This window comes from Hippopotamus amphibius, chromosome 9, assembly GCF_030028045.1.
Source record: "Hippopotamus amphibius kiboko isolate mHipAmp2 chromosome 9, mHipAmp2.hap2, whole genome shotgun sequence".
In the NCBI taxonomy this organism is placed as follows: Eukaryota; Metazoa; Chordata; class Mammalia; order Artiodactyla; family Hippopotamidae; genus Hippopotamus; species Hippopotamus amphibius.
Genome location: NC_080194.1, coordinates 79,115,252 through 79,129,713, shown reverse-complemented (window position 1 = coordinate 79,129,713; position 14,462 = coordinate 79,115,252). Strand labels below are relative to the sequence as shown.

The 14,462-nt window shown below is 44.6% G+C and overlaps 1 protein-coding gene and 1 non-coding gene across 4 annotated transcripts in view; one reads left to right on the top strand and one right to left on the bottom strand.

The window, feature by feature from the left end:
- The window catches only part of ST14 (ST14 transmembrane serine protease matriptase), a 43,463-nt gene that overhangs the window by 17,349 nt on the left and 11,652 nt on the right, over positions 1 to 14,462 (top strand). For all 3 annotated transcript variants that reach the window (XM_057749697.1, XM_057749696.1, XM_057749698.1), the window contains 6 exons: positions 8,607 to 8,766; positions 8,984 to 9,111; positions 9,353 to 9,423; positions 9,960 to 10,117; positions 10,309 to 10,344; positions 10,635 to 10,875. In XM_057749697.1, coding sequence (XP_057605680.1) covers positions 8,607 to 8,766; positions 8,984 to 9,111; positions 9,353 to 9,423; positions 9,960 to 10,117; positions 10,309 to 10,344; positions 10,635 to 10,875 — 794 coding nt within the window. The remainder of the gene's footprint in view (positions 1 to 8,606; positions 8,767 to 8,983; positions 9,112 to 9,352; positions 9,424 to 9,959; positions 10,118 to 10,308; positions 10,345 to 10,634; positions 10,876 to 14,462) is intronic.
- TRNAE-UUC (transfer RNA glutamic acid (anticodon UUC)) lies at positions 11,213 to 11,284 on the bottom strand. The gene has a single exon. It is a non-coding gene; the product is annotated as a tRNA-Glu (tRNA).

Below are 14,462 nucleotides of genomic sequence, written 5' to 3'. Positions count from 1 at the left end.
TTCCATGATTCTAGGAGGTGGGTCAAAAAGGATGTTACTTTGATGTATGTCAAAGAGTGTTCTGCCTATGTTTTCCTCTAGGAGTTTGATAGTGTCTGGCCTTACATGTAGGTCTTTAATCCATTTGGAGTTTATTTTTGTGTATGGTGTTAGGAAGTGTTCTCATTTCATTGTTTGACATGTTGCTGTCCAATTTTCCCAGCACCACTTATTGAAGAGGCTGTCTTTTTTCCATTGTATACTCGTGCCTCCTTTGTCAAAGATAAGGTGCCCATATGTGTTTGGGCTTACTTCTGAGTTCTCTATTCTATTCCATTGATCTTCCTTTCTATTGTTGTGCCAGTACCATACTGTCTTGATCACTATGGCCTTGTAGTATAGTTTGAAGTCAGGAAGCCTGATTCCACCAACTCCATTTTTCCTTCTCAAGATTGCTTTGGCTATTCGGGGTCTTTTGCGTTTCCATACAAATCGTAAGATTTCTTGCTCTAGTTCTGTGAAAAATGCCATTGGTAATCTGATCGGGATTGCATTAAATCTGTAAATTGCTTTGGGTAGTACAGTCATTTTCACGACGTTGATTCTTCCAATCCAGGAACATGGTATGTCCCTCCATCTGTTTGTGTCATCTTTGATTTCTTTCATCAATGTCTTAAAGTTTTCTGCATACAGATCTTTTGCCTCCTTAGGCAGGTTTATTCCTAGGTATTTGATTCTTTTGGTTGCAATGGTGAATGGGAGAGTTTCCTTAATTTCTCTTTCTGCTCTTCCGTTGTTAGTGTATAGGAATGCAAGAGATTTCTGTGCATTAATTTTGTATCCTGCTACTTTACTAAACTCATCAATGAGTGCTAGCAGTTTTCTGGTAGAGTCTTTAGGGTTTTCTATATATAATATCATGTCATCTGCAAAGAGTGACAATTTTACTTCTTCTTTTCCAATTTGGATTCCTTTAATTTCTTTTTCTTCTCTGATTGCTGTGGCTAACACTTCCAAAACTATGTTGAATAACAGTGGTGAGAGTGGACACCCTTGTCTTGTTCCTGTTCTTAGAGGGAATTCTTCCAGTTTTTCTCCATTGAGAACGATGTTGGCTTTTGGTTTGTCATATATGGCTTTTATGATGTTGAGGTAATTTCCTTCTATGCCCATTTTCTGGAGAGCTTTGATCATAAATGGATGTTGAACTTTGTCAAAAGCTTTTTCTGCATCTGTTGAAATGATCATATGGTTTTTATCCTTCAATTTGTTGATATGATGTATCACATTGATTGATTTGCGTATATTGAAGAATCCTTGCATCCCAGGGATAAACCCCACTTGATCGTGGTGTATGATTTTTTTAATGTGCTGTTGCAGTCTGTTAGCTAGTATTTTGTTGAGGATTTTTGCATCTATATTCATCAGTGATATTGGTCTGTAGTTTTCTTTTTTTGTGACATCTTTGCCTGGTTTGGGTATCAGGGTGATGGTAGCCTCATAGAATGAGTTTGGGAGTGCTCCGCCTTCTGCAATATTTTGGAAGAGTTTGAGAAGGATAGGTGTTAACTCTTCTCGAAATGTTTGATAGAATTCGCCTGTGAATCCATCTGGTCCTGGGCTTTTGTGTGTTGGGAGATTTTTAATCACTGCCTCAATTTCTGTACTTGTGATTGGTCTGTTCATGGTTTCTATTTCTTCCTGGTTCAGTCTTGGAAGATTGTATTTTTCTAAGAATGTATCCATTTCTTCCAGGTTATCCAATTGATTGGCATATAGTTGCTTGTAGTAGTCTCTCATGATCTTTTGTATTTCTGAGGTGTCCGTTGTGACTTCTCCTTTTTCATTTCTAAGTCTGTTGATTTGCATCTTCTCCCTGTTTTTCTTGATGAGTCTGGCTAATGGTTTATCAATTTTGTTAATCTTCTCAAAGAACCAGCTTTTAGTTTTATTTATTTTTCTTATGGTTTCTTTCCTTTCTTTTTCATTTATTTCTGCTCTGATCTTTATGATTTCTTTCCTTCTGCTCCCTTTGGGGTTTCTTTGTTCTTCTTTCTCTAGTTGTTTGAGGTGTAAGGTTAGGTTGTTTATTCGATCATTTTCTTGTTTCTTAAGGTAGGACTGTATTGCTATAAACTTCCCTCTTAGAACTGCTTTTGCTGCATCCCATAGGTTTTGGGTTGTTGTGTTTTCGTTGTCATTTGTTTCTAGATATTTTTTGATTTCCTCTTTGATTTCTGTAGTGATTCCTTGGTTGTTTAAGAGTGAATTGTTTAGCCTCCATGTGTTTGTATTTTGTGCAGTTTTTTTCCTGTAATTGATATCTAGTCTCATGGCGTTGTGGTCTGAGAAGATGCTTGATATGATTTCAATTTTCTTGAATTTGCTGAGGTTTGATTTGTGACCCAAGATGTGATCTATCCTGGAAAATGTTCCATGTGCACTTGAGAAGAAAGTGTAGTCTGTCGTTTTTGGATGGAATGTCCTATAAATATCAATGAAGTCGAGATGGTCTAATGTGTCATTTAAAGCTTGTGTGTCTTTATTTATTTTCTGTTTGGATGATCTGTCCATTGATGTAAGTGGGGTGTTCAAGTCTCCCACTATTATTGTGTTCCTGTCGATGTCCCCTTTTATAGCTGTTAGCATTTGCCTTATGTATTGAGGTGCTCCTATATGGGGGGCATAGATATTTACCATTGTGATATGTTCTTCTTGGATGGATCCCTTGATCATTATGTAGTGCCCTTCCTTGTCTCTTTTAATAGTCTTTACTTTCAAGTCTAATTTGTCTGATATGAGTATTGCTACTCCAGCTTTCTTTTGACTTCCATTTGCATGGAATATCTTTTTCCATCCCTTCACTTTCAGTCTATATGTATCCCTTGGTCTGAAGTGGGTTTCTTGTAGGCAGCATATAGAAGGGTCTTGTTTTTGTATCCATTCAGCCAGTCTGTGTCTTTTGGTTGGAGCATTTAATCCATTGACATTTAAAGTGATTATTGACATGTGTGTTCCAATTGCCATTTTCTTAATTGTTTTGGGTTTGTATTTGTAGGTGTTTTCCTTTTCTTGTGTTTCCTACTTAGAGAAGTTCCTTTAGCACTTGTTGTAAGGCTGGTTTGGTGGTGCTGAATTCTCTTAACTTTTGCTTGTCTGGAAAGCTTTTGATTTCTCCCTCAAATCTGAATGAGATTCTTGCTGGGTAGAGTATTCTTGGCTGTAGGTTTCTCTCTTTCAGGACTTTCAGTATATCCTGCCATTCCCTTCTGGCCTGCAGAGTTTCTGTAGAAAGGTCAGCTGTTATCCTGATGGGTTTTCCCTTATATGTTGTTTGTTGCTTTTCTCTTGCTGCTTTTAATATTTTTTCTTTGTGTTTAGTTGTCTTTAGTTTGATTAATATGTGTCTTGGTGTATTTCTCCTTGGGTTTATTCTGTAAAATCATTTATTTTATTGGAGGAGAGTTGATTTATAATGTTGTGTTAATTTCTGCTGTGTAGCAGAGTAATTCAGTTATATATTCTTTTCCTGGTTTATCACAGAATATTGAATATAGTTTCCTGTGCTGTATAGTAGGACCTTGTTGTTTATCCATCCTATATAAACTAATTTGCATCTGCTCATCCCAAACTCACAATCCAACTCCCCCACCCCCTGCCTTCCCTCCTCCTTGGCAACCACAGGTTTGTTCTCTATGTCTGTGAGTCTGTTTCTGGTTTGTAGATAAGTTCATTTGTGTCGTGCTTTTATTTTTTTGGCCTGTGTCTTGTGGCTTGTGGGATCTAAGTTCCTCAACCAGGGATTGAACCTGTGTCCTCAGCAGTGAAAATGCAGAGTCCTAACCACTGGACCACCAGGGAATTCCCATGTGTCGTTTTTTAGATTCCACATATAAGTGATATCATATGCTATTTGTCTTTCTATTTCAGACTTATTTTGCTTAGTATGATAATCTCTAGGTCCATCCATGTTGCTGCAAATAACATTATTTCATTCTTTTTTATGGCTGAGTATTATTCCATTGTATAAATATGCCATGTCTTCTTTATCCATTCATCTGTCAGTGGACTTTTCAGTTGTTTCTATGTCTTGGCCATTATGAATAGTGCTTCTGTGAACATAGAGGTACATGTATCTTTTTGAATTATACTTTTGTCCACATATATGCCCAGGAGTGGGATTGCTGGATCCTATGACAATGCTATTTTTAGTTTTTTGAGGACCCTCCATACTGTTTTCAATAGCGGCTGCACCAACTAACATTCCCACCAACAGTGCAGGAGGGTTCCCTTTTTCCCATACCCTCTCTGGAATTTATTATTTGTAGACATTTTGATGATGGCCATTCTGACTGGTATGAATGATACCTCATTGTATTTTGATTTGCATTTCTCTGATAATTATTGATGTTGAGCACCTTTTCGTGTGCCTGTTGGCCATCTCGTGTCTTCTTTGAAGAAATGTCTATTTAGGTCTTCTGCCCATTTTTTGATTGGGTTGTTTGTTTTTTGTTATTGAGTTATATGAGTTATTTGTATATTTTGGAAATTAAGCCCTTGTCGGTCACGTCATTCACAATAGAGGGTGTACTCTATTGGTGTTCTGAAATGTCATCATGATATATATATATATTTTTAAATTAATTTATTTTATTGGCTGTGTTGGGTCTTTTTTGCTGTGTGCGGGCTTTCTTTTGTTGTGGTGAGTGGGGGCTACTCTTCGTTGGGGTGCGCGGGCTCCTCATTGCTGTGGCTTCTCTTGTTGTGGAGCACGGGCTCTAGGTGCGTGGGCTTCAGTAATTGCAGCACATGGGCTCAATAGTTGTGGCTCATGGGCTCTAAAGTGCAGGCTCAATAGTTGTGGCGCATGGGCTTAGTTGCTCTGCAGCATGTGGGATCTTCCTGGAGCAGGGATCGAACCTGTGTCCCCTGCATTGGCAGGCGAATTCTTAACCACTGCACCACCTAGGAAGCCCCCATCATGACATATTTCGTATGTGTGCTTTTTCACTTATCTTTCTCACCATTCAGTGAGCCCTTTGAATCTGAAGAGATATGCCTCTTTTTAGTGCATGGAAATATTCTTCTAGTATTTCTCTGGTAATATCCTCTGCCAGACTCAGGAATTGGGCTCAGGTATTTATAGAAGACAGAGGTAGACAGGGAAGGGCATTGTTAGAAATTCCCAGAGCCCCACCTCCATCCCAAACAAAAATACTCCTACCCACGAGTCCCCCATAAGGAATGAGAAATCGATTTCTCCAGACTTTCTGGTGCCAGAAGCCTGAAGTGAGGGGGAAAACAGTTACACGTCTCTTCTCTCCCATGTTCTGAATGATAGTGGCTTGGTTTAAATCACCCTGCCCAGAAGATTAGAAAATTACTGTCTGCAGTAACTAAACCATCCCATAGGAAAGGTCTACACAGCCTAGCAGTTGGGAGTGCCCAGTAAAATATCTGGCTGGCCACTGAATTTTGGCCCAAAATGAAGCCACTTGTGGCCAGCCTTGCCCACAGAGCTTCTGATCAACCTTTAGGGCTTCATTCTTAAATATAAGTAAATAGCCACACATTCGTCAGGCATTTGAGGAAAGCCTTCAACACAAAAGAGAAAGTCAGTAACAGAGAAGAGTGAATAGAACTATCAGGATGAGAAGAGTTTGCATCCAAAATTCATAAAATAAGAAAGAACTTTTGGAAATGAAAGTTTTGATAGCAGAAATGAAAAACTCAGTCAGAAGATTATAAAACAATATGGATAAGTAAAGTAGAGGATCAATATGATAGAACTTACAGAGAGAGAAAAAAGAAAATGAAGGGGAGGACATAATCTAAGTAATAATACAAGAAAGTTCCCCAGACTGAAAGATAAGAGTTTCCAAATTCAAAGGGCAGGCAGAGAGCTCAGTGTAGTGAAATTTAAAGACCCAATTCAAAGCACTTCCTCAAGACTTTCAGAGAAAGACGACAAATCATGAATAAAAAATAATGGATTTGTATTAATATCACATTTCTCCAAAGCAAAATTAGAAGCTGGAAAACATTGGTGCCTTCAAAATTCTAAGTGAAAATTATTTGAAACTTATAGTCCTATACCCAGGCAAACCATCAACAAACATGAGTGCAGAATAAGGCCCTTCTGAAACATACAAAATCATAAGAAATGTCCCTCTCTGGAAACTACTGAAGTATGTGTTCTACCAAAATGAAGTAAGCCAAGAGAGATGAAGACATGGAATCCAGGAAATAGGGTTTTGTTTTTTGTTTTGTTTTGGTTACTCTGGGTCTTAGTTGCGGCAGGTGGGCTTCTTAGTTGTGGCTCAAGGGCTCCTTAGTTCCCTGACCAGAGATCAAACCTGGGCCCCCTGCATTGGGAGCATGGAGTCTTAATCACTGCACCACCAGGGAAGTCCCGGGAAATAGGGATTTTAACACAGGAGGGAGTTGGGAGTTCCCTGGTGGTCCAGTGGTTAGGACTCAGTGCTTTCACTGCTGTGGCCCCAAGTTCAATCCCTTGTCGGGGATCTAAGCTCCTGAAAGCTGTGCAGCCAAAACCAACCAACCAACCAAATAAACACAAAAACAAAATAAAACAAAACCCCCCGACATACATACAAGAGGGGGTTGAAGGAACTTCCCAGGATGAGATGGAGGAAGGTCTAGACAGCAGCTATGGGAAAGGACAGAGTGCCCCCAGGAGGAAAATGAAATGAGAGGTTTTTGACAGACTTTATATGTGGAAGATGAGAACATGACAGTGCTCTTAGATTGTATGGAAGGACGGGTATATGTTCAAAAGAAACCCAAGTAAATGAACATTTGCAGCAGGAAAAACAACTGAGTTGTAGTGAGAAGGAAACGATAGTGACAATATTTTCAAAGACTAATAATGAAAACATAGAGTATGGATATAATTTTTTTTTAAACTTTAGCCCTGTAATTATTGGGAGGATGGGTGAGAGACAGAAGGAAGGGCATTGAAATCCACTTTACCATAATAGGAAGTCAGCAGATTTTATTTTATTTATTTATTTTGCAATAAATTTATTTATTTGTTTATTTATTTATTTATTGGCTGCATTGGGTCTTTGTTGCTGCGTGCAGGCTTTCTCTAGTTGCAGCCAGCAGGGTCTACTCTTTGTTGCACTGCACAGGCTTCTCACTGCGGTGGCTTCTCTTGTTGCAGAGCATGAGCTCTAGGCTCGAAGGCTTCAGTAGTTGTGGCATGTGGACTCAATAGTTGTGGCTCACGGGCTTTAGAGCGCAGGCTCTGTAGTTGTGGCTCATGGCCTTAGCTGCTCTGAGGCATGTGGGATCTTCCCAGCCCATGTCCCCTGCATTGGCAGGCGGATTCTTAAGCACTGGATCACCAGGAAAGTCCCCTGATTACGTTTTAGATAGATGAATCAAGTTAGTGGTATTGGAATATTATTTAGAAATATGGAGACAAATTCCAGAACAAGCAGCTTGAAGACATTTTAAGTGCCTCTGGGCTGTGTTTTCTTCCTTTTTAAAAATTTATTTGGTTTTGAGATGTAATTCACATAGTAAGGGGTACACATAGTAAGGTTGTTGATTTGATACGTTTATGTATTGTAGTATGATTACCGTGGTAGGGTTAGCTATGGGATGTATGTCTGTGTTTGACGGTAGATAAAGTCCAAGTATAACCAATTAGGAAACTAAAGTTAGAGATACAAGTATCCGAGTGGCAGGAGGGGAGAATCTTGCACAACAGTGAGGAAATAGGTAATGTTTGAACGTGACAAATCAAGAAATGGCAGTTCAAGCACATCATTTACAGTTATAAGGTTAATACCAAAACAGCTACATCTGAAAACCTAAAAATGGCCATACCTGTGGAATTTGGGGTAGGGCTGTGGCTTTTGTTACAAACCCTGTTGGAGTGGGTGTGAGGCAGTTAACTCTAAAAGGGCACAGCCCCTCTCCAGGGTTTAGGGCAGCAGATAGAGTGTGTGCTATAGGGCAGAAAGGTTTGCCTACCTGTCATTTTGTGCTGCAGACACCCCACCTGCCTGTCCATACTCATACCCCCGCTTCCTGGAGACCCCCTGCCGTCCTGTTTGTTGGAAGTTTTGTTTTGTTTTTCACGCTCTTGGGTCTGAGCATGGGTGTGGATTCCAGTAGAGACCTGGCCTTCTCAGTTCACCTTGGGGTCCTGGACTGGGAGACTTCAGGCTCAAAGCAGAGTGACTTGTCCTGCAGTGGCACGGCAGAGCTGCCCAGGTTACTGCCCTTTTACTTTTGGCCAGTGAAACACTGGCAGAGCAAGGGTTAGGGTTAGGCTGTACAGTGCAGCTTGCCTGAGGCAATCCTGGCCCTGGGCTGGGCCCACTGTCCCCATACCTGGGCATCCTCCTGCGTCAAAGATGATTCATATAGGTGACAGCCTCAATGACTAGGTTCAGATGGGCTGTTCGTTTCACTTTTATTGAAACTCACAATTCTTAAGCAGTGTGTGCCTGGGGATGCCTGGAGAGGAGGCTGCTGCTCCTTCCTCCTGGCTTTTCCCTTCCAGCTGGACCTGACTCCGTGGAAACGTTCTGGACTGGGAGGCTGCTGAGGCCAGGGCTTCTGATCGGCAGTGCATTGATTTCTCTGTTCAGAACATGAATGGCTTTGAGGAAGGCGTGGAGTTCCTGCCGGCCAACAACACCAAGAAGGTGGAGAAGAGCGGCCCACGGCGCTGGGTGGTACTGGTGGCTGTGCTGGCCGGCTTCCTGGTGCTGTCCCTCATGGCGGGGCTCCTGGCGTGGCACTTCCAGTGTGAGTGGACCCTCCTCCAGGGACCCACCCAGGGTAGCCTGCTGTGGGCGTGAGGGAGGGTGCAGTTTGGCGCGGAGGGAGAGGAGGGCTCCTCCCACTAGGAGGTGAGGGGGCTCAGGGTCTGCTCCCTTGGGTGGCTGAGGGCAGCTGGGACAGTGGGGGGATGGGAGGGTGTGCGTCCCTTCCTCTGCCCACCCTCCTTCCCTGTCTCTCACAGACCGGAACGTGCGGGTCCAGAAGGTCTTCAATGGCTACCTGAGGATCACCAATGAGAAATTTCTGGATGCCTATGAGAACTCCAACTCCACTGAGTTTGCCAACCTAGCCAAGAAGGTGAAGGAGGCGGTGAGTCCCATCTCTGGGCAGAGCCCAGGCCCTGCTGTTGGCTCTGGCACCCCCACCTCACCCAGCAGAAGGGAGGCTCCCCTCTGCTCCCAGATGCCTGGGCTGACATGTGACGTGTGATGTGGGCTCCTGGGCACCGGGGAAGGGGGCCCAGGTCCTGGGAGGGAGGGAGCAGTCTGGTTGAGGGGCCAGGATCGTTGGTGCTCTCTAGACCCTTGTCAGCGTCTTCTCCATTCTCCAGCTGAAGCTCTTATACAGCGGGATCCCCGTCCTGGGCCCCTACTACAAGACGTCGGCCGTGACCGCCTTCAGGTGGGTGCTGGAAGGCCGGTGGGAAGGGGCCGCGGTGGTGCAGTGTGTGGGGCCTGTGGGGTCATGAGACCTCGAGGTCCTACCTGGAGAGCCAAGGCCCCAGTCCTTGTTCTGACTTTATCTCAAAAGTACTTTGGCTTTTGCTAGTCTAATTTAATCTTTACGGATGCTGTGTGGCAGGTGGCATTGTCAGCCCTTTTCAAGTTCAGGAAACAGACTCAAGAAGCTATCAGTCAGTGTGCCCAAGCTAGAGGTAGAACCCAGACTCCATCCAGATTTTTTCCACTCCTGAGCCTGAGCTGTAACCCCCCCAACACAGCATGTCTGGTTGGGTGTGAGGCTGTGAGAGTAGAGGGCCCAGGCCTCTGGCTCAGGGGAGCAGCAGGTGGATGCGTGGACAAAAGCCTGGGGACGGGACAAGCCAGGCAAAGGTCTCTTGGTGAGGCCTTTGGGAGGCTCTTAATCCTGCCCCATCTTCAGTGGGCACCTGGGAGGGTGTGGGCCCCAGTGGCTCAGGCTCTCCCCTCTCTCCCCAGCGAGGGCAGCATCATCGCCTACTACTGGTCGGAGTTCAGCATACCCAAGTACTTGGTGGAGGAGGCCGAGCAAGCCATGGCGGAGGAGCACGTGGTCACACTGCCGCCCCGCGCCCGCGCCATGAGCTCCTTCATGCTGACTTCGGTGGTGGCCTTTCGTGAGTGCAGGGGCACCGGGGTGGGCATTTGTCTGGCCTGGAGCGGGGCCAGGCCCTGGACCGTGGTGGGGAGCCCGAGCCCAGGAGAGGAGACTGCCTGCTGGCCAGGCACCTCCCTTTAGGGAATAAGGAAGCAGGAATAAGGAAATAGAGGTATCAGTAAATGCTTTCTTCTCCCTCTTGTTCTTCAGCCACTGACCCCAGAACAGTACAGAGCACCCAGGACAGTAAGTATCCACCTTCCTCCCAAAGGAGAAGAGGGAAGATGTGGCCAGATGCCCCTTCCGTCAAGAGGGGCCCCCAAAGTCACATGGTGGCGATGGCCAGGACTTCCCTCTGCCTCTCCCAGGCCATGAGAAGCCCCCTTCCCAGTCTCTCTTGGGTCCAGAGCAGGCTGGGACACCTCAGAGGGGCCGGGCCTGGCTGCCTCCCCTCATCCCGGGTGAGGGTCCTGGTTGCTCCCTTCCCCTCTCCTGGCCCTGCCCAGCTCTGCCCTGTGTCCTCTTGCCCCACACAGACAGCTGCAGCTTTGCCCTGCATGCCCGAGGCAGTGAGCCAACCCGCTTCACCACACCCGGCTTCCCCGACAGCCCCTACCCGTCTCATGCCCGCTGCCAGTGGACCCTGCGGGGGGATGCCGACTCTGCACTGAGCCTCACCTTCCGCAGTTTCGACATCTCAACCTGCGACGAACGTGGCAGTGACCTGGTCATGGTGTATGACACCTTGAGCCCAGTGGAACCCCGGGCCGTGGTGCAGTGAGTGTCCTTGGCGAGTGGAGATGGGCAGTGGGAGCCTGGCAGCTGCCCTTGGCAGGCTGGGCCTCCAGAATGACTGCAGTGGAGGTTGGAAGTTCAGGCCACTGCCAACTGGCAGGCAGCAGAGAGCAGGCTTGGCATGGTCCTCAGCACGAGATGCAGGGGAGCATCTCAGAGGTGACTGTCAGCCTCGGCAAGGATGCTGGAGGCCCATGGGTCCCTAGATACTGGTGAGCAGGGTGCTCCTTTACCTGTCCTTTACCTGCAGGAGTGAAGGTGCCACCTGCTGTTGCTTTTTTTTTTTTTTGGCTGCACTACAAGGCTTGTGGGATCTTAGTTCCCCAACCAGGGATTGAACCCAGGCCATGGCAGTGAAAGTGCCAAGTCCTAACCACTGGACTACCAGGGAATTCCCTCGCCTGCTGTTGTAAATGAAGGTTTTGTTGTTATTCAGCAATGGTGAGGCCAACAGATAGGAGACGACTGCTATTGAAAGGACAGTTTGTTACTCACAGTTCCTGAGAGGAGGGGCCATGCAGGGCTGTATGGGGAAGCACCAGGGTCGGTCAGGAGGCAGAGGGGGCTGGAGGAAAATGTGGGCAAGAGCCTTTGTTGTGGATTCTGCAGGAAAGGCGAGGCAAGGCAGGGTAGCACCTTAGGATTGGCTGGTTTGAATAACTCCAGCAGGCTCTGGAGCCTAAGGCTGTCTCCAGTTGTCTGGTACCTGGGTGATTAGGGCAGGTAGAGTGGCCTGGAGCAGGAGAGCCCCACAGAGAAGGTGTTGGGTGTGGGCTCTGGATTGGTTAGTCTGCACGTGAAAATCTGGCCTGAGTCTTTTTTTTTTTTTTTTTTTTTAATTTTATTTATTTATTTATTATTTTTTGGGGGGTACACAAAGTTCAATCATCTGTTTTTATACACATATCCCCGTATTGCCTGAGTCTTTACTGTCCCTAGGGATTGGCTTGCCCTGGAGGTGGTGGCGAGGGGCTGCCTTTCCAGGGTCAGCAAGGCCCAGGTATCAAAGCATCAGGATTATAGGAAATAAAAAGGCATAATATAGCAGATACACACTACTATATATAAAATAGATAAACAAGGACTACTGGATAGCACAGAGAACTATATTCAATATCTTATAATAACCTACAATGGACAATATCTGAAAGAGTATGTATGTATAACTGAATCACTTTGCTGTGCACTTGAAACGTAAATCAACTATACTTCAATTAAACAAAGGTATACTACACCTGCTGAGGGTGCCAAGGAGACTCAGAGGCTGCGGGTGGGGGTGACCTGCCTCCACGCAGCTCCCCCTGCTGCCCCCGACTCAGTGGACCGGAGTCTTTGACTGCTGTCTGTGGAAATGAGCTGGGCAGACATTTCCTGATTAATAAGGGGCTAAACTTCAGGCAAAACCAAGAGAGAGCCATCTGCAGCCACAACTTCGCAGCCAGGGCTTCCGTCTAAACACCCTTTTTGTGCAGGGTTTCTTTCTCTTTCTCTAACTGGTTGGCTGTACAACAAATGACTACCTGGAGCTGTGAGGCAGAGTGGAGAACAGACATGCACAAAGAGGACGGACACCACTCGTGATCTGTCTATCTGGAAATAATCACTGTTAAATTTGGGTTGTACATTCTTGCAGATTTTTTTGCTCTGTGTGTGTCCGTGTATTTATTTAAAAGTAGGATTATATGGTAGAGTTGGTTTCGTTCTGTGCTTTGTAAAGATGGAGTATGTTGTGATGATCTTCCCAGGTTGAGGAGCACGTCTCTGACTGTCACTGGTAATGGCTGCAGGCCATGCCATTGGTTAGTGCACGTGACACACTTGTTAGATGTGAGGGCTCCGGGGCCCGAGTGCTGAATTTCAGGTCTGTCACTTTTTTCTTGAGGAGGAGGAGATTTCTTTTCTCCATTTATTTACTTATTCACTCATTTAAATTTAAAAAAATTTTTATTTTTATTTTATTTTTTACTGTATATTGGAGTGTAGTTGATATACAGTGTTGTGTTAGTTTCAGGTGTATAGCAGAGTGATTCAGTTATACATATATTTATATCTATTCTTTTTCAGATTCTTTTCCCATATACGTTATTACAGAATATTGACCAGAGTCCCCTGTGCTATTCAGTAGGTCCTTATTGATTATTTTATATATACGCATACTAGTGTGTATATGTTCATGTTAATTCAGACTTCTTACTTTATCCCTCCCCTCTTTCCCTTTGGTAACCATAAGCTTATTTACTGTGTCTGGGAGTCTGTTTCTGTTTTGTAAATAAGTTCATTTGTATCATTTTTTTTTTTAGATTTCACATGTGATATCATATGATATTTGTCTTTCTCTGTCTGACTTCACTTAGAGTGATAATCTCTAGGTCCATCCATGTTACTACAAATGGCATTATTTGCATTCTTTTTTTATGGCTGAGTAATATTCCATCATATATATGTACCACATCTTCTTTATCCATTCATCTGTTGATGGACATTTAGGTGGCTTCCATGTCGTAGCTATTGTAAATAGTGCTACAATGAACATTGGGGTGCATATACCTTTTCAAATTCTGGTTTTCTCTGGGTATATGCCCAGGAGTGGGATTGCTGGATCATATGGTAGCTCTGTTTTTAGTTTTTTAAGGAACCTCCATATTGTTCTCTGTAGCAGCTGGACCAATTTGCATTCCCACCAACAGTGTAGGAGGCTTCCCTTTTCTCCCCACCCTCTCCAGAATTTATTATTTGTGGACTTTTTGATGGTGGCCATTCTGATCAGTGACAGGTGGTACCTCATTGTGGTTTTGATTTGCATTTCTCTAATAATTACCAGTGTTGAGCATCCTTTCATGTGCTTTTTGGCCATCTGTATGTCTTCTTTGGAGAAATGTCTATTTCGATCTTCTGCCCATTTTTTGATTGGGTTGTTTGCGTTTTTTTGGTACTGAGCTGCATGAGTTGTTTGTATTTTGGAGATTAATTCCTTGTCAGTCACAGCACTTGCAAATATTTTCTCCCATTCTGTGGGTTGTCTTTTCATTTGGACCTGCCACTTATTAACTGTGCAATCTTGGGCAAGTTATTTCACCTGTTTTGCCTCTGTTTCCTTCTCTGTAAAGTGGGGATAATAGTATTTAATGGTTATTGAGACGAATACCTGAGTTAATAGATACAGAAGCACTAAGGACAGTGTCTAGCATGGTTTTTGTTTTGTTAAATAAATTTATTTATTGGCTGCATTGGATCCTCATTGCTGCACATGGGGGCTACTCTTTGTGGTGTGCAGGCTTCTCATTGCAGTGGCTTCTCTTATTGTGGAGCACAGGCTGTAGGCGTGCAGGCTTCAGTAGTTGTGGCACATGGGCTCAATAGTTGTGGCTCATGGGCTCTAGAGCACAGGCTCAGTAGTTGTGGTGCATGGGCTTAGTTGCTCCGTGGCATGTGGAATCTTCCTGGACCAGGGCTTGAACCCATGTCCCCTGCATTGGCAGGCGGATTCTTAACCACTGCGCCACCAGAGAAGTCCTCCTGGCGTGTTCTTAATAAGTGTTAGTAGTTGATGCTGTTACTGCTGCTGTTAT